The 11,342-nt window shown below is 53.2% G+C and overlaps 2 protein-coding genes across 11 annotated transcripts in view; one reads left to right on the top strand and one right to left on the bottom strand.

The window, feature by feature from the left end:
- Positions 1–62: 62 nt before the first annotated feature.
- SRRD (SRR1 domain containing) lies at positions 63–6,024 on the top strand. 5 transcript variants are annotated; one of them, XM_084819493.1, is made up of 8 exons: positions 440–484; positions 1,363–1,403; positions 2,473–2,714; positions 3,298–3,566; positions 3,647–3,745; positions 3,958–4,109; positions 4,460–4,505; positions 5,224–6,024. In XM_084819493.1, exons 3-8 carry the CDS (start codon positions 2,696–2,698, stop codon positions 5,410–5,412), a joined length of 774 nt encoding a protein of 257 aa, XP_084675619.1. In that variant the 5' UTR covers positions 440–484; positions 1,363–1,403; positions 2,473–2,695; the 3' UTR covers positions 5,413–6,024. The 5 variants fall into 5 exon arrangements, with proteins under 5 accessions (XP_084675620.1, XP_084675619.1, XP_084675618.1 ...); XM_084819494.1 differs by lacking the exon at positions 2,473–2,714 and having other exon boundaries at positions 63–484; XM_084819492.1 differs by lacking the exons at positions 440–484; positions 2,473–2,714 and adding an exon at positions 603–1,260 and having other exon boundaries at positions 3,320–3,566.
- TFIP11 (tuftelin interacting protein 11) overlaps positions 5,982–11,342 on the bottom strand; it is a 25,666-nt gene continuing 20,305 nt past the window's right edge. For all 6 annotated transcript variants that reach the window (XM_084819476.1, XM_084819472.1, XM_084819475.1 and 3 more), the window contains exons 11-13: positions 11,042–11,184; positions 8,910–9,075; positions 5,982–8,318 (exon numbers count right to left, since the gene is read on the bottom strand). In XM_084819476.1, the coding sequence (XP_084675602.1) occupies positions 7,963–8,318; positions 8,910–9,075; positions 11,042–11,184 (665 nt within the window). In that variant the 3' untranslated portion in view covers positions 5,982–7,962. The remainder of the gene's footprint in view (positions 8,319–8,909; positions 9,076–11,041; positions 11,185–11,342) is intronic.

Raw genomic sequence — 11,342 nt, 5'->3', positions numbered from 1 at the left:
GAAACGAGCAGAGCGGCACCTCCGGCTCCCGATTGAACTGCGCGGAAGTGCTGGTACGAACGGAAGAGAGCCATAGAGATCGGAAGGGGCGGCGGGAGAGAGCGTCTCTCGCGCCCGCCGCCCCCGTTTCAAGGGGCTTCCCTTTCGCCCGCCCCGGAGGGGCTTCCCGCAGACAGCCGGCCGGCGAGCGCGGCTCCGCTGCTCCCGGCCTCCCGCGCACCTGCCCGTCTGCGTCGCCGCCGCCGCCGCCGCGGCGTCCCCCTGCCCCGCGAAGGGCGGCCGAGTGTCGGTGCGGGGCGGGAGGCGCGCGCCCTGCCTCTGGGGCCGCTCGTGCCGCGGGAGGCGGGCGCGCGGAGGGCCGCCCCGGCATGGAGCGCGGCGCGGCGGGGCGGGGGCGGCGGCGGCGGCGGCGGGAGAGGAAGGCGGCGCGGGCGGGCAGCCCGGCGGCGGCGGCGCGGCTCCGGCGGCGGCTGCGGGAGGCGCGGTGAGGGCGGCGGGAGACCGAGACGCCGGCAGAGCCGCGCGCGGCGGGCCGCGGGTCCGTCATCCCCCGCGCGCAGGCCCGGCGCCGCGTTGGGGCGGCGGCTGGGCGCGCAGTGCGCAGGGCGGGCCGGGGATGAGGGGCTCCGGCCAGAGGCCTTCGCGGCGGGCCGGGCCGGGCCGGATCCCGCCCTTCGGCCCCGAGCCGTGCAGCTGCGGGGCGCAGCGCTCGCGCGCGGCGTGGAGAGCCCTCCCGGCGGCGTTCGCTCGGCCGCCCTCGCAGCAGCCCTGCGCGGCGGCCGCCCTGCTATCCCCCGCCCGGGAGCGGGAGCTAGAAGCGGCGAGGCCGCCCCGCAGTTTTAAGGCGCAGGCGAGATGTGGGCTTGGGTCTTCCCTGGCTCGCGGCTCGGTCCTTTAGCCACGATGCTACTCCAACCCCCGGGGCGACCTGTGGCCCTCCGGGTGTTTTGGCCCATAGCTCCCACCCATGGGAGGTCCCTCACCCTTGCCTATGCTGGCAGTTGTAAGCCCAAACAGCTGGAGGGCCAGAAGTCGCCCACCGTTGCCCTAAGCCCTTTGGCCGCAGTGGAACTTGTGAGCTGAACCTGCACAGACTGGGACTTGCCTGCTGTCGTCTAGAACAAGCGGCTGGGGCCTAAGTCTTCCTTGGCGTTGCACCCGCATCCCCAGTTATGTGTGGGTTGGCAGTGCTGCCCAACAGTGCAGGCAGCAGGCTCTGCCTGCACTCAAGGACAGAGTTCTCTCCTACTCCACATGCAGGTCCTGGGCTTAAACCCCGGTGGGTCCCAGCAAGTATCGCTCCTGCACTAAGTCAACACCTTTGTAAAATGTCCTTCTCCCCTCCCCGCCTTTCTCTTCCAGCTTGGAACTGCAGAGCTCAGAGTTCTGGGATTCAAGTCTACGTAAGTCTCAACCCCAAGTCTGTCCTTGGCAGGATTATTCACTTATTACACTCCATGCAGGGTAGAGGATGCTGGGAGGTGTAGTCCAACTCATTTGCAGAGCACGTGGTTGGGGAAGGTGGGCTTATTGCATGCCTGGACTACTGTATGTTTGCGAGAGAAGTTCTTTAATTTATATCCCACCTATACCAAAGCATGGCACACAGGGCACCTCACACAAAAAAAGCCCTATTAAAACAAAATCTTAGTTGAAATATGGCATCAGAACAATTGGAGAGATAAGCAGCACCAGCCAATTTAAACCCCCCTTGGCAGCAGACCATCTTATATTTAGGGAGCAATCCTATGGCTGCTAGACAGCAGTTAGACAGGCATAGGATATGCTGTTTTCCGGGAACCGACCTCGGAGCCCATACTGCAAGGTTGATTCCTGGAAAACTCAGCTCCCCCCAATTACACAGTGCCTCAGTGATGGTGCGGAACAGTCCTGTGCTCCGTGCTCGCAAGAGGAGCGCGGAGGGCCGGAAAGGGGCGTGGCTGGGGGCGTTCCAGGGCGGGGAGATCATAGCTGCCTGTACGACACATCCAATATGTAGTACAGCAGCCTCCTTCCCCGCTCCATGCTCCTGCAGCTAGACAGCCGCAATCAGCTGTCTAGCAGAAAAGGCAGGGCAGGGGGAGCGCAGGGGGAACAATCCCCTCTGTGCTTCTCCTGCCCTGCTTTGGATAGGTGGTCGCCTCTGAGTTCGGAGGCGGCCGCCTATCTAGATCGGATTGTGCCCTTGCTGTGTTTATCACCCAACAACTTTTGAGAATAGGAGCTGTTAAGCTAGTTATCATTGTCTGTACTTTTTTTGCATTTCAGTTCATTCTGACAATATTGTGTACAGCTCTCCCCCCACCCCCTGCATGTGTATCTAGATTAGCCAATTCGAGATTCAAGATGAGGCTGGACAGCCACCTGTCAGGGATGCTTTAACTGGGATTCCTGCATTGAGCAGGGGGTTGGACTCAAGGGTCTTACAGGGCCCTTTCAACACTACTATTCTATGATTCTATATGCCAACAGCCTGCCTGAACAGAAACGTCTTTCCTTGTCAGTGGAAGGACAGCAGGGAGGGAGCCAACCGAGCCTCCCTCAGCAAGGAGTTCCAGAAGGCCCTCTCACATTGCCACCAAACACTCCTCCGTTGGCGGCAGTGCTGAGAGATGAGCACATCCCAAGATGAAGGGGGAAGGACGCTTGGAAGAAGAGAATATTCTTGCTGTTGGGGAAAGCCTCTACACCACTCATGAGTACTTCTTCACAGAGTGCGCAGTTAAACTATGGAATTCGCTACCTCAAGATGTAGTGATGGCCACCCATTTGGATGGCTTTAAAAGGGGCTTAGACAAATGCATGGAGAAGGCTATCAATGGCCACTAGTCCTGATGGCTGCATGTTACCTCCAGTATCAGGAGCAGTATGTCTCTGTGCACTAGTTGCTGGGTAACATGTCCTGCTTGTGGGTTTCCCACAGGCAACTGGTTGGCCACTGTGTGAACAGAATGCTGGAATAGATGGACCCTGAATCTGATTCAGCACAGCTCCTCCTATATTCTTATTCATTGATGAGATTCACTGTCACAAGGTGTGGTGCTGGCATCAAAAGGGGGGGGCAGATTCATGAAAGAGGCAGCTGTCAGTCATGACAGCCACATGGAACCTTCTTCCTCAGAGGCAATCTAACTCTGCACACCAGATCCTGGGGACAAACAATAAAGGACAGCCATTGACCTCATTCCTTGATTGTGGCCTTCCCAGAGGTATCTGGTTGGCCACGAGATGGGGCTTTGGTCTGATCCATCCGAGCTCTGCTCCTAGACTCACTCCAGCCTCTTCCTCCTGACTCAGGAACCATCTTAAACTCCCTCAGGAACCACCTGGCTGCAGGGCAGGAAGTACCCGAGTCCACAGTGGAGAAAGCCCTCACTGCCTCAGAGAACATGCAGCTCACTGCACCAGCTGAGATGGCCCTTGAACTCGGCTCCCAGCTGTCCCAAGAAGCCAGCAGCAGAGTGGATGGCTTGCAGTGCGTGTGCTATGGCATTGGAAACTTCTCTTCTTGTGTCAAGGCGCGCTGCCAGCTAGCCTTCCTCCTGCTGCTGCTGCAGAACCTCGAGGTGAGGGTAGTCGGCCTTGTGGCTATGTTTGAGGGTGGAGCTGATGAGAATCATGTACTATTCAATTTCTCTCCTTGCAGATTCCGGAAAATCAGTGTTACGTGTTTGATCCTGTCTTTTCTACATTGGAAATCGAAGTCCTTCATGATCTTGGGCTGACTGTGCTCTTGGAGAACGAGGTGAGCTCCAGAGAAGTGGCAAAGGGGAGCAGCTAAATAGAATCCCTGGCTGAGAATCTCACAAGGAATGTGGTCAGGGAATTGGAACAGCCATTGACCGGGGGGTGGGGGGGACATGCCAGGCTGCCTCACTCTTTAAATCCCTGCAGGCTGGGGGCTGGTTACAGTCCCTGGCTGATGCCTGCTCTGTGCACTGCTTCGTTTGCCCCCAGGAGGGGAAACGGTGCATCGGCCACCCTACCGTCTTCTACATGATTCACTGTGGGAAGGCTCTGTACAACAACCTACTGTGGAGCAACTGGTCTGTGGAGGCCCTCTCCAAAATGGTCATCATCGGGAACAGCTTCAGGGGCATTGAAGAAAGGTATGGTGCCTCCTGCTCCCCCCTCCCAGGGCAGCAGGACAGACTTTTATTGGTTGCCTCTTGACTGGTGTCAACCTGAATTCCCCAGTGCCTGCACAAGAATGGGGCTGGTGCATGGCCCTTCTCTCCCAACATTCATCATAATCCCCCACTTCCCGGTTTTGAAAATCAAACTCCTTTCCATGCACTAATTTGCTAAGAATTTTTGCCACCATGACTGTATCTGATGCACAAATGCAGCATCTTGCATAGAGGGTGTAGCAGAATGCTCTGTTCAGTATACAATGGAGTTGAGGGTTTTTTCCAGTTACCAAATATTTTCTAATGCTCTGCCCCACTCTTGTTTCTAGGATGCTGACCAAGATATTCCAAAAGGATTATAGTTATATTGCAAAGGTATGACTTTGTTGCATTAATAGGAGTAATCGTTTGCTATCCAATGGGAGTTTAATCTACCCCAGCCGATTCCTCCACATTCTTCCTGCGTGGCTTTGTTCTTTTGCTGTTCAGAACAGCTGAGTTTGCTCAACCAAAACAAAGCATTTTGCAGTGCAGCTCTCTTTACAAACTATTTTGCTTACGAACAGTCTGATCAGTGTTGCAGTTCTAATAAACCCCACCCTTCAGACCCTGCAAAACCATGATAAGGTAGGTTAGAGCAGAGCTGTTTACAAGACCAGCTATTCTGCACATTAATCACTTTAAACTTCGCTGCTCATCAGCTGCTGGGTTGCTTGTATGACCATAAATCATTGAGCTGGCTCTCAAACTTGCCAATATTTTAAAGTCTGTTGCCAAGTATCATAAAGCTTCTTAAATTATACCACTCAAATACTGAGAACACACTTTGATTGAAAACAGTGGTTAAAGAGGGTTATGTAATGGGTGGGAAGTTTAAGATTGGGGGAAGAGTCAAAATATCCTTGCCCGGGGGGGGGGGAGGGGGGGGGAGTTGGCAACTAGGCTGTTGATTTGGACCTGTTGCTGGTTAACACCCCTATCTTGTTACCACATGTTAATAGTAAAGATTTCTAAGCAGCCACTCCACCCTTTAAGTGGCAGTTCAATTTTATGAAAACATTAACTCTCCCTTGCTGGGCTTAACCATGTCTAGGTTTTAACAGCAACCAACGAAGAAGCCTTTCCTTCTAACCAGCGATATCTGGACGTATTTAATGACACCTCTGTCCACTGTTTCTCTTTGCACAAACTGAGGGACCTTCCTGAAGAGATCTGGAAGTTCCAGGAAGAGCCAGTTTACGGTGATGAGGATCAACTAGAGATCATCAGGAACAAACAGTGACATTATTCCTATTCCAGAGGATATGGGGAAGAAGTGGGAGATGGGCTGCAGCTATCTTCCTGGATTTTGATGCCCTTCCTTGTAAAGGGTTGCTTCTGGTTTTGCACAGACATGTTAAAACTCAAGCTATTCACCCACCACAAGCTGAGGACCAACTAACCATGTAATCTATGCTTTGGTTTGATCTACTGACAGAGTTCTGCAGGAGTTTCTGTGGGACCAAAGATAACGTGGACAGCAAGTCCAAGTTGTGAACGGGTTCTACCAAGGCTCCACTTCTCACTTTCTTTTGCTCACTGTACTCTTAACAGTGGAGCCTGGAACGAGTAAGGGGCAGAGCACAAGAGCCTGCTTGCAGCTTCATCCCCTTCTCTCTTCCACTCTGCTGCTGTTCCTCACGTGGGATGGGAAGGAGGCTGAGTTGCGATTGTGCTAGGAGCCCAGCAGGATTGGGCTCCTGCCTTCCCCATTGGGGCCTGTGCCATTTACACTCTAGTTTGTTTTAAAAGATTACTGCAGTTGCATAATAGGCAGTTTTTCACGGAAAGGGAACATTCTCCAAAGATCTTGAGTGTTTATGTAACATTTTAATAAAAAAAACAAGAACAGCCAGCCTGACCTCTTATTGTCATTTCTTACTATTTCCAACAGTTACTTCCTCCCTTATTAAGAATGTAAGGAAGAGCCATGCTGGATCAGACCAAGGATCCAGCATTCTGTTTGCAAGTGGCCAACCAGCTGCCCGTGGAAAATGGATAAGGAGGACATGAGCGCAACAGCCCCCTCCTGCCATGTTCCCCAGCAACTGGTGTACACAGGCACACTGCGTCTGATACTGGAGGTAGCACATGGCCATCAGGACTAGTAGCCTTCTCCTCCTCCAGGAATTTGTGTAAGTCCCTAGTAAAGCCATCACTACGTTTCAAGGAAGTGAATTCCACAGTTTGACTCTGCACTGCGTGAAGAAGTCTGTCTTTTATCTGTCCTGAAGCTCCCACCAATCAGCTTCATAAGAGGACCCCACTGGGTTCCAGCATCATGAAAGAGGGAGAAAATGTCTCTGGTCCACTTTCTCCACACCATGCATAATTTTGCACACCTCTATCATGTCTCCCCTTACTCATCTCAAATAGTCCTAGATGTTGTAACCTTTCCTCATAGGGCAATTGTTCCAGCCCCTTGATAATTTTAGTTGCCCTTTTCTGCACTTTTTCCAACTCTACAATATCCTTTTTTAGGAGTGATAACCAGAACTGTACACAGTATTCCAAGTGTGGTCACACCATAGATTTGTATAGGGGCAGTATGATATTGGCGTGTTTTTTTTAAATTCCTTTTCTAACATGGAATTTGCCTTTTTCACAGCAGCCTCACACTGGGTCGACATTGTCATCGAACTCCACCACAACCCCAAGATCTCTGGTCAGTCACCACTAGCTCAGATCCCATCAGCATATATGTGAAGTTGGGATTTTTTGCCCCAGTGTGCATCACTTTACACTTGCTTACACTGAACCACATTTGCCATTTTCATGCCTATTCTCCCAATTTGGAGAGATCCTTTTGGAGCTCTTTGCAGTCCTTGTTCTTGTTCAGCTCCATGATCCTCTTCAGTAATGTGAAAAAGACCCAACTTCTACTAGGTCAGATGACGGCATCAGTACTGTAATGCCCTTAAACAAATCTATGGTGCAACCACACTTGGAATACTGTTACCTCCATGACCACAGGCACTGTGCCTCTGTGTACCAGTCGTGGGGAACAACCGCAGGAGATGGCTATTGCCCTCTGGCACTGCTGAGGGGCTTCCCAGAGGCATCTGGCTGGCCACTGGAGGAAACGGGATGGTGGACTACAGAGGCCTTTGGACTGATCCAGCACAGCTCTTCTTATGTTCGCCGTTTGCTGTGCTCCAAGCCGATGCCACAGGGACGTTCGTGAACCCACCATCTCTGCTGTCACTCACCTCAAGCATTCAACAATCACATCAAGGATCCAGAGGGACCTGCCTTGACCTCCCTCTGGTCCCATCACAGGTCCTCAAAAACTTAACTGTTTCTTTTGGTGCCAGGGCAAAGCTTTCAAATGGAAATCAGATTTTAGTACTCAGCATGGGGGTTTTTTAGTTGACATTCAGCATCAAGGCTTCTGCATTTTCCACAAGAACTATAAAAACTTGGCTGGACTAAGGCCGAGCAAGGCGCGTGGAGACGCTTCCATCGGGCTTGTCTTTTCATCACTGGCTTAAGGCATTTCAGTAGTGCTTCTTCCCCCTCCCCGGCCTTCATGCTACAGTGGCTAGACAGCTAACAAAGGAAGTTAGATACACTTTATTTACACAGCGAACCTTCTCGGTCCAGGAGTGAGGCCTCCTTTCAAGCCCCTTCTGTAGTCTGCCAACAAATACTTTTAAACACGTACCCAGACGCGGTGGGATAAATCCAGCCTGGGGAACCCTTGCATCCTGTCGCTCAATTCTCTGCCTAGGAGGCAACGCAGCCACCCTGGTCGTGATGCACAGACCCCGCCCTTGGTGCCAGCATCTTGCCCTCACTTGGCCATGTCAATGAGGCTCTGCAGGGAGGTGGGCACCCAGGTCTTCTCGCCCTGCACGAAGACCACACCCCGGTCGATGTAGATGACGATGCGCCCAAAGGTGTAGAGCTGCTTCCCTTCGTGCCGCTTCCCGATGACCGGCATGAACACGATGTTGTGCTCCTCCGCCTTGGTCTGGATCAGGTCCTTGAAGTTCATTGGCACGGAGCCGGCGGCCATGCCGATCCCGCGCTGTGCCATGTTCTCGGCCTCCCGGCGCTCCTGCATCGCCTCGTACTGGAAGTCCTTCCGGCGCTCTGTGTGTGTGAGGTAGGCAATGTTCTCCCGTGCACCCGGCTGCATGTACCCACCTGGGAACAGAAATGGGGGAAGAGATGAGCCGGCAGCCAGTGAGACACCTTGCCTTTGCAGGCCCCAGCACGCATGATTTGTGCCTCTGGGGTCAGGCAACTGACAATGCTAGCAGGAGAGGTGGGGCAGCTGCATTAGCAATACAGAGGGATCTCTGCAGTGGGGATAAGCAGTCAGCGCAGGCTCTTACTTACTTATTTAATTTCTATACCATGCAATAGCCGAAGCTCTCCTTTCCCATCTCTGTGTTGGTTTTGGTCGGGGAGGGGAGGGGAGAACAGAACTTCTGAAACTTGAGCAACAAGGGCAGGAGAATGAGTAGTTGCTATGGATGACTGGAAAGAATATTGGCCAAGACAAGGAAATACCAGTGAGGGGGGAAATACTGGTCCTCTTAGCTCCCGTTTCGCATGGTCCCTTTATTTCTGCCCAGCCCTTTAATGACCTACACTATCTCCAAGGAGCCCATCAGATGAAGCGGAATTATGTAACTCCAAACAAGCAAATAAACATAACGACTGTAGGGTGCAGCTGATGTGCGAGAGAGAATGCGCGTGGGTGCACAGCCTCACTGGCAGGGGCTCACGCACCGACGCTGGAAGAAACAGCTCTGTTCATGATGTCGAGAGCCTCGTTGAATTTCTCCTTGACAGAAGGGTGGGCCAGCACCTGGTCAGAGAACATAGACTTCCAGCCCAGGTACCACTTGGTGATCTCTTCGTAATTGGGGTTGTTGCTGAGCCAGGAGCACAATACCTGCAGGAGGAGGAGGAAGGCTGTATCAGCAGCAACGTGACAACACCCCATCCCACCCCAGGCACAGCTGGCAGCCCAGGGGCTCAGACACACTTTTGGGGCTGCTGACCGAGGACCAGCAGCTCGTAACTGAGCCAAGGCTGCATTTCTGATAAAGACAAGTTGTTCTAAGATGCTGCCCAAGGCCAGCCCTACCAGCCCCTCACAAAATCATACAGAACTGGCCAAAAGGCAAGAAGCATCCAGCACCCCCACCCCTACTATCAGTCTCCTCTCAGCTCAATCCCTGCCGTCAGAGAGCAAGCTCAAGCAAGTCCAGGTGGCTCAGGTGAATGAACCAAACTGCAAGGCTGTTTCAGGGATTCCAGTCCATTTGACACGGGATGAGTCTGAGTGCAGCATAATCCCTTCTTGATATGAGCCAAGAATGTGAAAAAAAAAAGGTGTCCCCAACCAGTCGTTTCTAACTCTAGGGTGTGGTGCTCATCTCCATTTCTAAGCCGAAGAGCCAGCGCTGTCCCAAGACGCTTCCGTGGTCATGTGGCCGGCGTGACTGAACACCGAGGTGCACGGAACCCTGTTACCTTTCCCGCTGAAGCGGTACCTATTTACTTGCAATTTCTTGCTTTCGAACTGCTAGGTTGGCAGAAGCTGGGACTGAAGACGGGAGCTCACTCCGTCACGCAGCACTCGGGTCTCGAACTGCTGTCCTGCCGACCTTCTGGTCTGCAGTTCAGCGTCTTAACCACTAAGCCACCGCGGCCCCACAGAATCACAGAATGTGATGTGGCTGCCAAAAAGGCAAATGCTATTTTGGGCTGCATTAATAGAAGCATCACTTCCAAATCCCGGGAAGTACTAGTTCCCCTCTACTCAGCACTGGTTAGGCCTCATCTGGAATACTGTGTCCAGTTCTGGGCACCACACTTTAAGGAGGATGCAGACAAACTGGAGAGGGTTCAGAGGAGGGCAACAAAGATGATCAGGGGACTGGAAACAGAGCCCTTTGAGGAGAGACTGAAAGAACTGGGCATGTTTAGCCTTGAGAAGAGAAGACTGAGGGGAGATAGGATAGTGCTCTTCAAGTACTCAAAAGATTGTTACAGAGAGGAAGGCCAGGATCTCTTCTCGATCATCCCGGAGTGCAGGACACGGAATCATGGGCTCAAGTTACAGGAAGCCAGACTCCGTGACTTCCTGACTGTTGGAGCAATATGACAATGGAACCCATTCCCTAGGGAGGTAGTGGGCTCTCCCACACTGGAAGCATTCAAGATGAGGCTGGACAGCCATCTGTCAGGGATGCTTTGACTTGGATTCTTGCATTGAGCAGGGGGTTGGACTCGATGATCTTATAAATGAAGACTGAGCTGGGCACAGCTTCCCAAAACCCAGCCACCTGCGTCTCTGTGGGTGTCAGGGTGGACACTGAGCCCATAGAACCTCAGAGCAGTTCTGATTCTGAGGAGGAACAGCCGTCCGTGGGAGAGGAGCACGCTCATCCCTCCCAGGCCCTGCAGCTGGCAGAGGTTGCTCCTGCCGGCATTCCAGACATAGATAGCAGTCCTGGGAGTGAAAGAGCACGGGAGGAGGGCTGGCTGGATGCTTGACGGAGACGCAAAGAGCGACGAGCTATGGAGGGCGCGGAAAGGAGGCGTAGTGCCCGTTTGGCGCGCAAGCAACGGTCGCGTCCAGAGGGACTCTCCCTAGCCCATAAGTTCAGGGTCTGCATGTGATTCTCGTTCAAACGGGGACCAACTGTTTCCAACCTGGGGCATAGGTTACTCTGCTGTTCATAGCTTAGTCGCTGGTGCTAGCGTTATTAAGTTGTAAAAGGAATAAAGCCTTGAAAAGAATCCTTTGTCTGTGTCTGGAGTTGGCTACTGGAGTAGACTGAAAGAGGCCGGCTAGGGCCCCCCGACAGCAGGCAGCTCTCAGGCCCTGCCCCTCCCACAGGGTCACGCACCTGCAGCCACTTGGGGAAGAAGTGCTTCTCGAGAGTGCCCACGAGGCTGGAGACGGAGATCATCCCTTCCCAGTCCATCACCCAGAAAAAGGCGTCCATGTGCTGCTGGTGAGGGTTGATCATCAGCTCATTCAGGCACAGGCCTGGGGAGGAGGAGCAGACCGTAAACCAACACAGCCTGGAGACCGGGGCGGGGGCGCTGTTTACATCATTCCCTGTGATGATGCTCATTGAGCTGTTTGGCCAGGCAAACCATCCAAGCCACAGACATTTTGGGCATCCAGCGTCAACATCCTGAAAC

This window comes from Heloderma suspectum, chromosome 13, assembly GCF_057233095.1.
Source record: "Heloderma suspectum isolate Gila_16-S chromosome 13, 16-S_ref, whole genome shotgun sequence".
NCBI classification, from domain to species: Eukaryota; Metazoa; Chordata; class Lepidosauria; order Squamata; family Helodermatidae; genus Heloderma; species Heloderma suspectum.
Note: the sequence above shows the minus strand (reverse complement) of the source record. Positions and strands in the feature narration are given on the sequence as shown.

Excerpts from the sequence above, each read along its gene's own strand:
- SRRD (XM_084819494.1), top strand. The coding sequence starts at position 369 with ATGGAGCGCGGCGCGGCGGGGCGGGGGCGGCGGCGGCGGCGGCGGGAG. Across the intron at positions 485-1,362 it reads CGGCGGCTGCGGGAGGCGCG|CTTGGAACTGCAGAGCTCAG; the intron begins GTGAGGGCGGCG and ends TTTCTCTTCCAG. Across the intron at positions 3,567-3,646 it reads TGCTGCTGCAGAACCTCGAG|ATTCCGGAAAATCAGTGTTA; the intron begins GTGAGGGTAGTC and ends CTCTCCTTGCAG.